Source organism: Monodon monoceros, unplaced genomic scaffold (genome assembly GCF_005190385.1).
Source record: "Monodon monoceros isolate NGI ecotype Baffin Bay Population unplaced genomic scaffold, NGI_Narwhal_1 Super_Scaffold_11, whole genome shotgun sequence".
NCBI classification, from domain to species: Eukaryota; Metazoa; Chordata; class Mammalia; order Artiodactyla; family Monodontidae; genus Monodon; species Monodon monoceros.
The window spans coordinates 112,634,244-112,651,773 of NW_021703767.1; the positions used below are offsets into that span (position 1 = coordinate 112,634,244).

Genomic DNA, 17,530 nt, shown 5'->3' on the forward strand with positions numbered 1-17,530 from the left:
AAAACTCACCTGCTATCGTACGTAGTACACAGGCAAGCAGTTGAATAATCAATGGTCAATGACCCTGCAGTGAAATAATCAGGTTGCCAACTGACAAGCTGTGACTTACCAGAGGTATGGGAAAATGGGTTGCATACTGCAGATGTCGTAGGAGGTCATAATTAGATGGAAAAATTAACTCCCTTGGTTTTTCTCTCTTCAACAGCTTCTCACCGTTAACTGACATTCTTCTGCCCAGGGAAGGGTTAGCCTTCTCACAGGACTCTCCAGGCACGGGAGAAAAAATCTAAGTCATGTAAAACAAATGTTGGAGATTGTAAATGAAAGAGAGCAAAACTAAAACACAGAACTTCAAACCCACAAGACACTCACACCATATCCTTTCCTTATTTAACCAACGAGCAAAATAATAGACTGTGTTAATTTGCACAAGTTTCATATTCAGATCATTAGCATCATCCCCCATCCTGAAGATGAGACAATGACAACCACACACGTAAGAAATGTGCACAGCTACATTTCCTGGAGGACCAGAGATAAAATCAGACTTATAGGTAAGTGTTCTCCTCATAGGGTTACATTTCCTAGAAAAACATATACACAGAAACAATTCACTAATAAAGCTCATGAACAACAGATCTAAAGGTTTTAGTCTGTACCCCAAGCAACATGTGTTTTCATAAAGAGTTAGTTAACACATTGAGATCCCTGAGGAAGAACACGTTGTAATTATACCGAGATAAAGCAGAAGAATGTATAACAAGTCCAGAGCCAGGAAAGCTGTTATTGAGAAGCTGAACACACATTCAGCAAATCAACATGGGCTGTCCTGAGGAAACGACATTCATGTATTCCTGAGATAATGACCTCTAAATGAACAAAGGAGTCACAGTCAACCAGGAGGATGGGACTGTTAGAATGTACAAAAGGAGGCAAGGCAGCCAAAACTGAGGATGAGCTGAAATGAGATAACTGCATGAGATGATTAACTGAGGGCTCGGGTGGAATGCGAGAGGATGACATTCACGTCACAAGTACATAGTTCATTCCAACGCACAGGGCAAGGGGCAGAAGGACAGAGACAGTTGGGGCAGAGGTGGGGAGGAGTGGTTAATGGTCAATAAGAATTTGAAGGTTGAACCTACTGGAAATTCCGAACCAAAGTCAGTTTTAAAGTCACTCTTGTCTACTTCATCAAAAATATTAGTAGTTCCTGAGTCAATGCCCATATGCGCCATAATAGTCTGTTCCTAATAATTGTCAGAGAAAGAAAGTCACATTGTAAACTCTGTAGTTCATAAAGAAGCTGTGGAGCTAAAACACGACAGTGACATTTTAAACCATCTTATGTCCCTTTTCCCCCTAGTGTCTTTTTTTCTCCATAAAAAGAAAAGGAAGTTAAGACACCCATTGCTTTACAAAGTCACATTATTTGTCCTCATGATGAAAAAGATTTAACTTCCGTGATATTTTAAGGGAAAAAGGACACAAACTTCCTGATTAAAAACAAACTGGCCATAATTTCCTTCTTGGGGGTATTCCTAGTCACACGCTCACCAACTTGCCTTAGTAAGAAAAATCTAAGAGTATATTTAAGATAATAAGATACTTTGATGCCCGAAAAGAGAAAACAGAAACATAGAAAAAGCATAAACAGGTAACTTTATTTTTTACTCTTTTTAACTTCTACTGTGGACAAATTTAGAAACAAAAGTATTTACATTAAAGAAATAATTTTTAAAAATCTTAAGAGTACAAACTACAAATTCACGTGTGCAATTTTAATGGCAGGTTTTTAAATTACAAGGATAGCCACTATTTTTAAAATATCATCATAGTATATGCTTAAACTCTCTCAGAACCAATATGAGGCTTTATTTTTAAAAAACTGTCACAATCTCTCACCATTTTCTACTATTTCCCATCACCAACTTCATGTTTTTTTGCCTTGAAAATTTCCATAAGTATCTGGAACAATGTCCAAAATACAAGAAATTGGCAGAAAATTATAAAGTCATACAGTATAAAGTAATTTGTTAAAAAGAGCAATTCTGCAACATTTGAGAGAGGTTAATTGAAATGAAAATACGATGTGTTATGACAAAAACGTACGTATAAAAGAGTGATATAAGTAACGAATGATACATTGGAGAAAAGATGCTCCTTAGAATGAAAACAGACAGGATTTTAGGACCAAAACAAGTCCAATTTTGAGGCTCCACATTAAAGGAAAACTGGAGATTAGAAATACATAAAATTGGAAGAATATAATTCCAATCCAATGAAAAATGTGATAGCCTGTCAAATCTTTTCATTACTAGTTTTAGCATAGCCAAAAGAAAATTCTAGGAGATATAAACTACAGTCCAAATTTTTTGTGTGTGAGTGAGGAGCAGAGATAAGTGAGCTTTGAAGCAAGAAGAGTACAACTGGAAACGATCGCCCTTCCACCACCACACAATCCCTCTGACAGCCGTTCCCCAGCAGAGTCTGGTTTCTGGGGGTGGAACACCCCTCCCAGGGCCATACCTCCATCTTCACGTCATGGTCCTTTGCATAGTGCTCGTCTGCATTCTCTCCTGCTGGCGACCGGGGCCGAGTGGAGGCGGTGATGGACAGGTCTCCTCGAGAGATGAGGGTGCACATGTAGGCGTCATGGGAGAAGACGTCGTGCCGGATGAACTCACAGAAGAGCAGCACCAGGTTCACAAATTCCACCTTCTCACATTCACTGTTTGGATCCGCTGTAAAGAAACAAATTCAATCAAGAATCAGTTTCCTCAACTGGGTAGGGGAAAAAAACCCAAAAAAAACAATGACTAATTTTAACAATATTTTCACTATCTTTTATTTTTCTTTTAACAAAATAAGGGATTTATTGGAAAATTATGAGGCTCTAGCGTTTTGCACAGAACTGGCACACCAGGTTTTTTGTTTGTTTTGTTTTAAATTTTTATTGTTTTATTTTTTTAACATCTTTACTGGAGTATAATCGCTTTACATTGTTGTGTTAGTTGCTGCTGTATAACAAAGAGAATCAGCTATACGTATATATGTACATCCCTATATCCCCTCCCTCTTGAACCTCCCTCCCACCCTCCCTATCCCACCCCTCTAGATGGTCACAAAGCACTGAGCTGATCTCCCTGTGCTATGCGGCTGCTTCCCACTAGCTATCTATTTTACATTTGGTAGTGTATATATGTCCATGCTACTACTCTCTCACTTCGTCCCAGCTTACCCTTCCCCCTCCCTGTGTCCTCAAGTCCATTCTCTACGTCTGCGTCTTTATTCCTGTCCTGCCCCTAGGTTCTTCAGAACCTTTTTGTTCTTTTTTAAGATTCCATATATATGTGTTAGCATACGGTATTTGTCTTTCTCTTTCTGACTTACTTCACTCTGTATGACAGACTCTAGGTCCATCCACCTCACTACAAATAACTCAATTTCGTTTCTTTTTATGGCTGAGTAATATTCCATTGTACATGTGTGCCACATTTCTTTATCCATTCATCTGTCGATGGACACTTAGGTTGCTTCCATGTCCTGGCTATTGTAAATAGAGCTGCAATGAACATTTTGGTACATGACTCTATTTGAATTATGGTTTTCTCAGGGTATATGCCCAGTAGTGGGATTGCTGGGTCATATGGTAGTTCTACTTTTAGTTTTTTAAGGAACCTCCATATTGTTCTCCGTAGTGGCTGTATCAACTTACATTCCCACCAACAGTGCAAGAGGGTTGGTTCCCTTTTCTCCACACCCTCTCCAGCATTTAATGTTTCTAGATTTTTTTTTTTTTTTTTTGCGGTACGCGGGCCTCTCACTGTTGTGGCCTCTCCCGTTGCGGAGCACAGGCTCCAGACTCGCGGGCTTAGCGGCCATGGCTCACGGGCGCAGCCGCTCCGCGGCAAGTGGGATCTTCTCGGATCGGGGCACGAACCCGTGTCCCCTGCATCGGCAGGCGGACTCTCAACCACTGCGCCACCAGGGAAGCCCGAATGTTTCTAGATTTTTTGATGATGGCCATTCTGACTGGTGTGAGATGATATCTCATTGTAGTTTTGATTTGCATTTCTCTAATGATTAATGATGTTGAGCATTCTTTCATGCGTTTGTTGGCAATCTGTATATCTTCTTTGGAGAAATGTCTGTTTAGGTTTCTGCCCATTTTTGGATTGGGTTGTTTGTTTCTTTGATATTGAGCTGCATGAGCTGCTTGTATATTTGGGGGATTAATCCTTTGTCAGTTGTTTCGTCTGCAAATATTTTCTCCCATTCTGAGGGCTGTCTTTTCGTCTTGTTTATGGTTTCCTTTCCTGTGGCACACCAGTTTTGATTGTCCCACTGTAACTGAAAAATATCAATAGTATCCAGTGTTCTGAGCACCATTTCTAGATTAAAGGCAGTGGTCCCTGGCAAATGAACGATGATTTAAGTAATCATACAAACACACAAAATTTCAGGTAAGAAAAAAAAAAAAAGCAGGGCTAGACTGCTTTCCTCTGGTTTTACTATTATAACTGCTCATAATTCATGACTCATGACTGTTTGTTCTACCTAGAGTGCATCCGTGTTTTGGGGGAGAGTGGTTTGCACTTTTTCAAAGGAGACTTCACGATAGAACCATAATTCAGGTGGTACTGCAAAAAACTAACGAGTGGGATCCACTGAAAAGAAAAAGGGATAACAGAATAAAAAGGGCCCCAAGATGGAGCTGTGCCACCTTTTGAAATTCATAGCCCGTCTATTTCACTCACATTATGACTTTTAATATCGCAGCTGTAAAACTCTGTATCTGCACCTTTGAGAGAAGGTTAAAAAATGACTGAAGTACTGAGACTAAACCTACAAATCTCAGTCCCTGGTACCATCACATTCACAAACACCAATAAAGACAACAGCTGGATCCAGGGAATACTACATTCAGTGCCCTAAACCTTAAGCCTAAGTGTATGCTCTCGCCCACCTCCAAAGCCAATGACGGGCAAGCTCGATTCAGAGAAGCAGAAGAGCTTTCTCTGACAGAGCAGTAAGTGGGATCCAGAGCGAGCAAAGCATAGGAGGAGGAAGTTCTTCCCAAATTTCTTTGGCAACAGGAACGGGGACACGATGAGCGGAGCGAAGGGCAAATGTCTGTCTCCCCCAGGACACGAGGTAAGTCAGAGCTGCTGACTTCCATCCCTGACAACGTATTTTCTCCTCTCCGGAATCTCTCCTGTCCTTTCGTTTCTCTGCTCCCTTCTCCAGGCTTCATCACTGCTCCCTACATTCCGACCACCAGCTTAGCTGGGGCTCTTGTCCTCCCTCTAGCCTAGAGCAGCCACCAAGTAACTAAAAGAACCTCACCCCCAGGTGTCACTCAACCCTAAACGAGGCACTCCTCAGAGGAATAGGAAGCAGTGCTGTTTCTTGCTGCTTTACCTCTTCTCCACAGATGGCTCCCTTCTCTACCTTCCATTCTTTTCTCTCCTATCATTTGTCACTTTTTGCCATTTTTCTGTTTTTCCATCACCATCTATCCTGAGACCCTCCCTGCTGTCCTTTGTCAGATGAAAACCTCAGAATAAGGTCAAGCCCACTTAGCCCACACAAATGATTTCTTTGAAGTCTCCACCTACAGTATGAACCCACTGGGTGGTTGTTTATTCCCCAAATCCCCCTGTCCCCACCAACAATGGAATAAAGACACAAAAAGAACATGATAGGACATGAACATCTGAGAGAGTGTAGGCAAGCAGCCAACCAGCTTTACAAACCTTGTATCAGAGACCTGCTTATAAGGTACTTTTGTTTTATTTTTTCCCCCTTTTAATGTCAGAAGTTAGAAAATCAGGAATTTAGAAAACAGTGCAAAAAGAGAAAGTTCATAATCACAATATATATATAATAAACATCACAAGACCTTAGCTCCTCTCTTTTGGTAAGAAAGATCTAGAAAGGGAAAATTAGTCCACCAAACACAAGGGAATGAGCTGACTTACTGTTTTAACTATTAAAACTCTGGAAATTTTTAAGTCTTTCAAGACTGCCTGATTCTAAAATCGCATAAAATTCTCCATTGAAAATAGGCTACAAAATTTTGCATGATAAAATATGCATTATATTCAGTACAAAGAACTTTTGATAAGATTACAGATAAGGGAGGGGGGAGGGATTTCTCCCCTTTCTGATCAATTCCAAAAAAGGTCAATCCCCTTATTTAAGATCTAAAAGCAAAGAGCTTTACTTACACAACGAGGGGGCCTGTGTATCTAAAAACCTTAGCAGAACATTCTGGAAAACAGGCAAACTAGATCCAGCGAGAGAGGCTGAAGAAATGGACTCCTTCTCATCTAAGACCTCTGATTCACCACATCTCTAAGATTAAAAATAAACAGGCAAAGTTAATTATAGATGACAAGTTTGAAATGTGTTTTTAATTAACATTTATGTTCTTGGATAAAACAGGCAAAATTCATTGAGATTTCTGTATTTATTTGAGGGCCATGCATCGTAAGTGAATATAATTTCTAAAAGTTGAGGGAAACTGCCCCCGAACAATTTAAATGATTTCAAAGAACCCCTGTGAAAAACATGATTCACGTGAATTATATACTCTGCACAGCACAGCATGCAAATCCGCTGTACAATAAACTACTCATTACCCCAATGCAAAACTGCTAAAAATAATTTGAGGTTGTCTTCATTTTTAAATAGTTCATGTTTAATGGTATTCCCTCCGAGAAATATTTGGGCATGTATTGTTGCGTTTGATTCTTTTGTGTTTGTTTTTGTCAGGCAGTGAATTTATGAGTATGGTGGGGAGGTGTGGTATCAAATGAGAAAACTAACATTATTCTTCTAATAAGATTGTTTCACTCATCACACTTCACCAAGAAGCTCTCTCAGAGCCTCCTGGAATCTCCACAGTTCATGAAACACATCTAGAGAAGCTGTTTAACTTCTACATTCTTAAGGTCAGGACTTGTTGGAAGACCGGTAAAGAAACAGTTTAGAAGCAATCAGAACCGCATTTTCTATTCTTTTTGATATTCCTTTGATTCTTCCCATTTTCATTATCTATTTTAATATTAAAATATTATATTTAGATATCATTTATTCAATCCATCCTCTCTTTATAAAGGTCAAATTTTGAAAATTGACTAATAGAAATCAATTATCTTAAACATTTCAGAGAGAATACATTTTTAGCTATGAATACATTTATACCTATTAAAATTACTGTCATCTATATGTGAACCTCTTCTGAGTGTGAGTGTGTGTGTGTGTGTGAGTGCGTTAGTATGAGTGTGTGTGAGTGCGTGTGTGTGTGACTGTGCATGTGAGTGGTGGGGGTGTGGGCGGTGTTCTGGGATACACAAGCAGGGAGGAGAAGACACAATAAAAACAATCCAGAAGGAGCAATGAAATTTGAGGAATTCAACTTTATTTACTGAAGTTTAATCATTGCAATTCGCTGTAGAATATATTCTAGTCATAAAGACGTAGGAAAAAAGCAATGAAACGCTTTTCCTAATTTGGCCATTGTAAAAGGGGCCATGTGGTTTACACCTTAGCATCAATATCCTTAAGCCCCAATTTCAACGACATGGCCTTTTGTATTTGGAGAACAGTGCTTTCCCAACAGAAGGAGATGTCTATGAAAATATTCTTCCTATTTCATTTTTTAATACTGTCATAGGAAGCAGGTGTATTATCAGTAACACAACCCTGAACAGGGTGAGCAAGGCCTCTGTTGTCAAGCTTACTCTCATAGGCGTTAAATAAGAAGGCAATAAGGAGGCACCAGGCATGAACTGAGAAGCCAATGAGGAAAGTAAAACAGAGCCGCCTGAGAACGAGGGGCCGAGGGGTGGGTGCCGTTACCTGTACCTAAGGTGGGGATGGAGGAGCTTCCTGAGGAGGTGACACATGTTGAGCCAGGAATGCTAGACAGGAAGCGACACCTCCGGAAACAGGAACGGCCGTGTAAAGAGCAGGGCACCGAGCGTGCCACCCGGGAGGAACAGCAAGAGCAAAGGCCCCGGGCTTCCCGGGTGGCGCAGTGGTTGAGAGTCCGCCTGCCGATGCGGGGGACGCGGGTTCGTGCCCCGGTCCGGGAGGATCCCGCATGCCGCGGAGCAGCTGGGCCCGTGAGCCACGGCCGCTGAGCCTGCGCGTCCTGAGCCTGTGCTCCGCAACGGGAGAGGCCACAACAGTGAGAGGCCCGCGTACCGCAAAAAAAAAAAAAAAAAAAAAAAAGAGCAAAGGCCCCAAGAGAAACACGGGCATGGTGCGTGTGAGGACAATGAAGACCAGAGCAGCTGGGGCTGTGTGCCACCCAGCGCGGGGAGGTCCCGGAGGAGGTGGGAAGGGCAGGTGCGAGGCTCCTGTGAGGCTCTGTGGGTCACGGGAAGGAACCGCTGGGAGTTTCAGGAAGGGGACAATGTGATCTCTGTCCATTTTGAAAAGGCGTCTCTGGCTGCTGGGGGGAGGATGGTGGGGAACACGGGAGGGAGGGAGGGAGGGAGGGTGACACTAGGCAGGAGGCCCTGCGGTCACAGCTGTCCAGGGGAGAGGTGACAAGGCTGGACAGATCACACACATGCCTTCTCCAGAGCTTCCCCAGCCAGGCCCCACAGGCAGAAAGGAAGGCTCACTTGGGAGCTTTCCTTCAACAAAGCTAATGCTGACGAGGTTAGCTTTGCTTGTTCCCTTCTAATCTACTCCAGAGGCTTTAATTGCTCTCTCCTGGGGCCAGAACACAATCTCAAAAACGAATACAAATTGGCATCTGTAACCTCACAGCCTGGACTGCCTCAAGAAAGTCTTTCTAGATCCACTACCCATGTGTACATATACACAGATGTATATAATACAAAGTGCACAGACATCTATGTATGTGTGTGTGCCTTAACCTCACAAAGGGAGATTTCCATTGTAAATCAGATACTGAAGTTTTATCTTAAAGTAGTCCAGATTATTGGCTTCATCGACTTAGAGGGATCCTACTATGGAGTCCTTATGTGAATTTGTATATTCTTCCTTTTCCCTTCAAAAGGGAAAAAAAAAAAAAAAAAAAAAAAAGCATAATGAGAGTAAGAAACAGAATCCTGCCCAAAGCAGTATTTTTAAACAATGGCATCGACAAGGAGAAGGAAAACCCAACCTACCTCTGCCTCGATCTCCGCTTGCCTCTTCTCCAAGAGCTTTGCCACAGCCATGGCCCTGTGCTTGCCTGATCTCTTACAGCTCACGGCCCATTCGCACAGCAGCGTCACCACAGCTTCATCGCTGGGGGCAGCCTAACGACCAACAGAAATGGGTACCAGCCACGTCACATGAAACAGTCACCTGATGCACGAGACTTAGGCTGCAAGCCACAGAATATCTGAAGTTTGAAGCTTTCTTCTTACATTGTTTTACATTTGTTTTAGAAATGTCCCCAAATCTATTTTAACTGAGGTATAAAGAGTAAAACGTCAGTCATCAGGAAGGAAATCACTTACTTAGAAGAGCTGAATCTGTGACAATTCCAAGAAAATTAAGAGTTTCCTTGTATATGCTTTCACTTACACAGGATCATAAGCCAGCCCCATCGAGCCTCCAGAGCTCAATTTCAAAGGACACAGAAAAGGAGACCGACCACTGAATATCAAGGACAGCTGTTACAAAGCCCAAGTGCTTCACTCCACTGCTGAGCCCCTTGGGTCCTCACTCATCGCCTCAGTCAACACATAATCCCAACAAGCCAGGCTAGCGGGTCTCCCAGTCCAAGGAGGAATTGGAAGGAACAAACTGGAGGGGAGGCCGGGATGCTGATCAAAACTCACGGCCTTAGAGACGACAAGCATGAAGAGTGACAGCCACGCATAGAAAGGAACAAGAGTTACAAGCAGACCCAGTTAACAGAGGACGGTAGGCTGGATCTGGGGAGGGCTCAGCACTGCCACCAGAACTATGAGCTGTAGCTGCCGTGGCCTAGAGATGGGCACCACAGACTGAGGACCAGAAGAGCCAGACAAAGGCCACAGGGACCCAAGTGACATGAACTGCGGGGGGAGGGGGGGGTGTAAGTAAGCAGGGGGATCGTCCCTCTATACAATTGCACCTTTCCCCGCAGAGGAGCTGTGCCAAACACTGAACATCAACTGCTCATTTTTAACATCTGCCCAGTTGTATAAACACTATGGCCAAAAGAACCAGACAAATGCCAGTACTGGCATTTATATGCTATGTGAGACGCTCTTAACTTTTTAGAATCCCCCATAAGTTCAATTAAGGTTATGATAGCTGGGAGCACACTCTCAGGAAAAATACACATATACACACGTGCACTTTAGCACAACACTTCAGAAGGCGTGAGGACTCTGAGAAGACATCCAAGAATCCCTGATCAGCTTTTAGATACCAGCAGACAATTCAGATCATGAAAATCAGTTTATTCCAAGATTTTTACCCAGCCTGCCCTAAGTTCGGTTAAACACATGCTGACTTAAAGAAATGTTATCTGGGGCAGATATCTCAAAAGGAGCTCTGAGCCTCTTAATTTAAAGCCAAGAGAAATAATTCGATTACAATGTATAAAGGTTGAACATAACATTTAAAAAAGAAAGCAGGGCTCCCCTGGTGGCGCAGTGGTTGAGAGTCCGCCTGCCGATGCAGGGGACACGGGTTCGTGCCCCGGTCCGGGAAGATCCCACATGCCGCGGAGCGGCTGGGCCCGTGAGCCATGGCCGCTGAGCCTGCGCTCCGCAACGGGAGAGGCCACAGCAGTGAGAGGCCCGCGTACCGCAAAAACAAACAAACAAACAAAAAAAATCACTCTATCAGGTACTCATTATATGCACTGCTCTCTGCTCAGTCTTGTAACATATCTTGGATGATAAAGAGACTAGCCCTGACCAAATGAAACTGTCTGTTTCTATTCTGATCAAATATCGATTTTCAGAACAGGTTTTCTGCAATATATATTGCTTATTCTAGTCATTACTAAAGTCTTAGCACTTTTAACTGGCCAAAGCAGACAAAACAAAAAATGGGAAGTATCAATACTTGACCTTAAATGTAAACCTTTCAGTCGCCTCTAATGAAAATTTAAAATAAAAAATAACTTGGTATGGGCTTAATCACTCTCAAAATCACTAACAGAGATAACAATGGCAAATTTTCAGGTGCTAGTAACAAAGAGAATTAACATTTATTATTGAGTGTTTACTCAGTTTACAGTCAGACACTACGATGTGTTTCCAGAATTATTCCTTTTAACCTTCACTACCTATGAGCTAGCTATTATGATTATCCTCATTTTACAAATAAGGAAACCAAGGCATAGAGATGTTAAATAACTTGCCCAAGACCACTCAACTAATTAATGGAACTCTTGCCACAAGATACATCTTGGGAAATGAACTAAATAAGTAGAGCTACACTGTGTTCAAAGAACCTGGAAGGTGATCTTGACCCTCCCCCAGGGTACACGATGGCCCCGAGCTTCTCTTTGCTCTTCCGCCTCTACTCTGGGTGCTCAGAGCATCAAAGTATTCTGCTCCCTTGTGCAATAATATTTATTTCCATGTAATATGCATCTTTCACAACATAGCTTCATGGCTACTGGCTTTAAATATCCATTAGGAAAGGGAAACACACCTCTCAACTATTAAAGAAAAGTACTTCATCTTCCCAAACACTACAAGCCAGAGTTGGAGTCTTCATGGGCAGTAACAGACAGCTTTTCATACTGGTACTTTGACAGATAGTAAGAAGTTGTTGAAAGTACACAGCACGCACCCCCCTAGCCTCTAACTACACACAGGCAAATGGATAAACAAGAACAGGAGAGAGACAGAGAGCCATGACACATAAAGTTAAGGTCAGAGAAAAAGCACCAAACTAGGGGGTCAAGAATGTGGGGTCGGGCTTCCCTGGTGGCGCAGTGGTTAAGAATCCGCCTGCCAATGCAGGGGACACGGGTTCGAGCCCTCGTCCGGGAAGATCCCACATGCCGCGGAGCAACTAAGCCTGTGTGCCACAACTACTGAGCCTGCGCTCTACAGCCCATGAGCCACAACTACTGAAGCCCGCGCACCTAGAGCCCGTGCTCCGCAACAAGAGAAGCCACTGCAATGAGAAGCCTGCGCACCGCAACAAAGAGGAGCCCCCGCTCGCCACAACTAGAGAAAGCCCACGCGCAGCAATGAAGACCCAACGCAGCCATAAATAAATACATTAAAAAAAAAAAAAAAAGGAATGTGGGGTCTAGCCCTGACAGAAATTAAAATGTAATCATGGCAATAATAATATTAACAACTGTAAATCTTCAATCACAGTGATAGCAGTAGTAATAACCAAAAATATTTACTGAGCAGATAACTGGGTGTTTTACATACATCATCTCTAATCTCAACAACAAACTTTAAGGAGGTGCTGTGATTCCCATTTTACAGGTGAGAAAACTAAGGTTCAGAAGTTCAGTAAGATGGCCCAGGGCACAGAGGTCAAAAGTAGCAGGACCGGGATACCTAATTTTTCCTGTTGTTCCCATCATGGGTGAATCAAGATCAGTGGAAGCACAAGGAACATCATGATTACATGGAAGTCTCCCAAGGGGCTCACATGCACCCCAGGAAGCCTGCCTCCCAGCCCACTGCAACCAACCGCTGCTCCCCGCTGTTCTGGCCCTGACCTGCACCTCTCTAGGGATGACCCAGACCTCTAATCTAATTGACATGCAGAAAATGAAACCACAGGAGTGAATTACCAAAGATTTCATTCCTCCTCTGACACTTGCTAGATCAGATGCTTGTACAAGGCAGGGATCTGCCTTTTCCATTGTTTTATTTTCAGTATCTACCACAGTGCCTGGCACATAGTAGATTCAATAGATATCATTAATCAAAGAGTAAAAGCAATAATACAGTGTTCGATGAAACCAAAGGTAAAAACAAGGTGGATGGTGGGCGGGTGGGGATGGGATTTACGATTTGTTCCCCTCCCCTGACACACACATGCACTTACTTAATATGGAAAAATAGGGGACTTCCCTGGTGGCGCAGTGGTTAAGAATCCACCTGCCAATGCAGGAGACACGGGTTTGAGCCCTGGTCTGGGAAGATCCCACATGCCTGTGGAGCAACTAAGCCCGTGCGCCACAACTACTGAACCTGCGCTCTAGAGCCTGTGAGCCACAACTACTGAGCCCGTATGCCACAACTACTGAAGCCCACACACCTAGAGCCCGTGCTCCACAACAAGAGAAGCCACCGCAATGAGAAGCCTGCGCACCGCAACGAAGAGTAACCCCCGATCGCGACAACTAGAGAAAGCCCGCACACAGCAACGAAGACCCAATGCAGCCAAAGATAGATAGATAAATAAATAAACTTATTCATTTAAAAAAAGGAAATATAGGGCTTCCCTGGTGGTGCAGTTGTTGAGAGTCCGCCTGCCGATGCAGGGGACACGGGTTCGTGCCCCGGTCCGGGAAGATCCCAAATGCCGCAGAGCGGCTGGGCCCGTGAGCCATGGCCGCTGAGCCTGCGCGTCCGGAGCCTGTGCTCCACAACAGGACAGGCCACAACAGTAAGAGGCCCGTGTACCGCAAAAAAAAAAAAAAAAAAAAAAAAAAAGGGAAAATAATTGATTTAATCTAACAGTTGATTAAGTATAAAACACTAGAAACGTTCCCATTCCTAACTTAATGAGTCACGGATGGATGCTGGCCACAAAACCTTTATTTAGCATCATTCTGAAAGACTGAGCCAATGGAAAGAAACATAAATACTTGAATGGATATGGCAAGATTACTACAGTGTGCCTAAAATGATTTTCTCCTCCCAGCAACCCAAAGAATTGAAAAACATCATGACTAGAAGAAAACAGACAACTAAAAAGTGATGAAAATACTAAGCAGTCATGAAAAACAACAAAAACAAAAAAAACCCTGCAGAATACTTTGTAGGAAGCAATCCCATTTATGTCCCCCAACCTAGTTGTTAAGTGTTCACATACAAGTACATAAATGCCCAGGAAAGTATACAAAGGATATGGACCAAAATGCACGGTGGTTACTGCTTGTGTATATAACAAGTGTCTGTTATACGGTCTGCCCTGCTCTAATGCTTTCACAACAATCCTATGATTGTTGAGCAAACTGAGGCCAAAGGTTAAATAACTGGTTAAATGTCTCAAAGATACTAGGTCACAGACCTAAGAGTCAAATCTAAGCTATCTGCCTCCACAGCGGGGACGCATGCCAAAGTGCCCCCCCTTCTGGGCAGAAGGGTGGGACAGCGGGTCCAAGTTGCAGGCTGAAAGGGACTTCTTGATATCAAAAATGTATTCATGTACTATGTGTATAGAAATCACAAGAAGAGTGCTCGCTTCGGCAGCATATATATGTGTGTGTATATATATATATATATATATATATATATATATATATATATACGTATGTATAGCTGATTCACTTTGTTATACAGCAGAAACTAACAAACCATTGTCAAGCAATTATACTCCAATAAAGATGTTAAAAAAAAAAAGAAATCACAAGAAGAAATAACTTCTATAATGAAAACAAGTGAGAGAGGATGGATGGACCCAAAATTCAAAAACCAGTGAGATCCTTCAACTACCAGCACTGTCATCTGGCCTCATGAACGTGGGACCCACCCATAGTGGCAAAATACTAAAATCATTATTAACGCCACTGCAAATCATCCTCATTAATGGTGCTACCTATATCTATAATAAAGATATTCCAAATGCAAAGCAAGATTCCCATCATAAGGGGGATTTGTTACATTTTTCTTTCCTAGGAGAGGGTGGGCACAAACTATTTAAATAGATTAAGTCTAATTCATTTCTTATTCAATCGCTCAGTAACCTAATGATCTCCAGAAACTAACCACAGGTCTATTCTTTAACAAACAAAGAAGGAAAAATAATTGGCAACTACACCTGAGAAGCAGGTTTCCTTCAGAAATTTAGAAGGTACTTGGTGAGGTTGTTTGCTATTTTAAAATAAGAAATTTCTTAATATACATTATAAAACAGTACCATAAGAGGGATGGGGGAAAAATCAATGACTCATTACTGTAAGCAACAGCAAACAAAAAGGACTTGAAATCAGATACTGAATAAAGCTCTTCAATAGCTTTTTAATCTGAGACTAAAAGGACATGTTTACAAACGTAATTAATCACTCTTAGTCAACATTAAACAAACTGGTCATATCTGGACAAAAACATTACTCATATTACAGCACCAATAAACAATATGGGATAATACATAGAACAGTGATATTAGCAAGTCACATGGTTTGCAACCTGAAGCACATCATGGCGATCTGGATGAATTTCAAGAATTGCGTAAGGTAACAATTGGTCTGAACTGCTAACAGAGCGTAAGCCTGTTGTACACAGTCAGGAACAGTATTTCTAACGGTCAGAATCACCATATAAGGCAATAAGCCTAATAAGATTATTAACCACACACTCAGAAGATTTATTATTTAAATATAAATATGCATTCATTTTTTTAAAATCTTTATACATATGAATGTTTCCATGTGTCCATTTCCAAAAGATATTTGAGACAGCTGATTTTTGATGAGGGAAAGGGCAGTTTCCTGGTCTCACAACCTTAGAATCAATGTTGCTAGTCTTTAGGTCTTTGTGACATCTGAGAAACGAAACATGCACCATGAAAGCAAAAAAGACTTCCCTTTTTTTTTCTCTTTAATGCAGTTAAAAATAGTACAAACAACTCCAAGTTCTGAGAAGACAGGAGGAAGATAAGAAAATTAAAACAATTGCTGAGTATTTAAATCAACTGTCATTAATTTGCCCTCTGCCAAAAAATTAATTTGCTATCCCTCAGTTAAATCAACATTTAAATAATAATATGAATAAAGAAAATAGTTTTGAGAAATACATAACTGCATGATAACAGCAGTCATTTATGAGATGAATTAGCATCACAAAGTAAATCCCTCCAAGTCCATAAGAAGTGCCATGTCTCTCACACTGAAAATAATTAAAACACTAGACTTAATTTCCAAAAGTCATAACTGTATGGTACAATAAACTTTACTGCTTTCCTCTTGTGACGAATGAAAGAAATATACAGATAAGAAGGGAAACATAAATTTCTAAAACATGGTGCTAGGTTCAAATCACTTGACATCCAAAGTTGCCCAGCCAAGAACAGAACAATTGGCATTTACTAGGCGTTTACCATATGCCACCATATGAAGTGGATTCTGTTAGTAAGGTCATCGTACAGAGAGAATGACACTGAGGGAGGTAAGTACCCAGTCTGGGGCCCCACCCAGCTACTCTACAACAAAGCCAGGATCCAAATCCAGGTCTGAACTGGCCTCAAGGTTGTGATATCCTACAAAGGCCAGATTTCTCAACTTGAAGATTTTCTAAGGTAAATACTACATTAAAATTGCCACACTTTTAAAAATCAGTTAGAGGTTATTACCGCAAATCAGTATGCCCACATCAATGTGGAAACTGCTCACTGCAATTATAAAGGTTTTTCCCTCCTTTTTCCAAAGTTATATCTGACGCTTGTTTGTTCAGCTACAGGTACCTAAAATAAAATGACTTTTGAAAGAAGCAGCACAAGAAATAGAATGTACTAGCCAAGAATGTTGTTCTGGAACCATTTAGGACTCCAATCCCTATTCGCCCACCAAAGAGTCGGGTATGAGCTTAGGCTCTTGATTTCCTCATCTGTAAAATAAAAGAATAAAAAAAAAAAATTTTTTTTTAAACATGTGTCTCATCAGCCATGGAAAATTTCTTACAACAGGGCCTAGCGGCAAAGAAGTACTCAAGAAAAGGCTGAAGAAGGAAAAACAACACACGAACACACCGAGAGGCCCACCCCCATCTAAACGGATTCATTACCGGCCCTCCTCAATAACAGACAAGTCTAGGTGTCTGGACACACCACCTTCTCCCGCAGCTATATTAATATAACTGCCCTTGTACTAATGGATTTAGTTTAAGAAAGAAGAAAACAGTAACTGTAAAAGATGAGCAACGCTTCTTCCTTCGGGTGTCCAGCAGGAAAGCGGGTAACTTCTGAGGCACAATAAGCTCCGGCTGGGCCACGATCAAGACTCACGATAACTGTTGTAACACTTCAGCACACGGCACCTTAACGGGGAGCCATACCTGCGTGTTTTCCTAGTTCGCTTGACTTTTGGCCTCATGTGACCCTCCTATCTTGAGTCCCGGTTTTAAAAAGTGACTTTTTCTTAAACAACATTTAAAAAAAAAAAAAAGGGGGGGCTTCCCTGGTGGCGCAGTGGTTGAGAGTCCACCTGCCGATGCAGGGGACACGGGTTCGTGCCCCGGTCCGGGAAGATCCCACGTGCCGCGGGGCGGCTGGGCCCGTGAGCCATGGCCGCTGAGCCTGCGCGTCCGGAGCCTGTGCTCCGCAACGGGAGAGGCCACAACAGTGAGAGGCCCGCGTACGGCAAAAAAAACCCCACAAAAACACCCGAAGCATTGAAACAAGCGCGATCTCTCTG

The 17,530-nt window shown here is 42.2% G+C and overlaps 1 protein-coding gene across 1 annotated transcript in view; it reads right to left on the reverse strand.

Annotated features, from left to right (window-relative positions):
- Positions 1 to 17,530, reverse strand: part of MED12L (mediator complex subunit 12L) — a 326,539-nt gene that overhangs the window by 224,863 nt on the left and 84,146 nt on the right. The window contains exons 12-15 of the mRNA XM_029214009.1: positions 9,156 to 9,287; positions 6,234 to 6,360; positions 2,530 to 2,744; positions 110 to 286 (exon numbers count right to left, since the gene is read on the reverse strand). Coding sequence (XP_029069842.1) covers positions 110 to 286; positions 2,530 to 2,744; positions 6,234 to 6,360; positions 9,156 to 9,287 — 651 coding nt within the window. The remainder of the gene's footprint in view (positions 1 to 109; positions 287 to 2,529; positions 2,745 to 6,233; positions 6,361 to 9,155; positions 9,288 to 17,530) is intronic.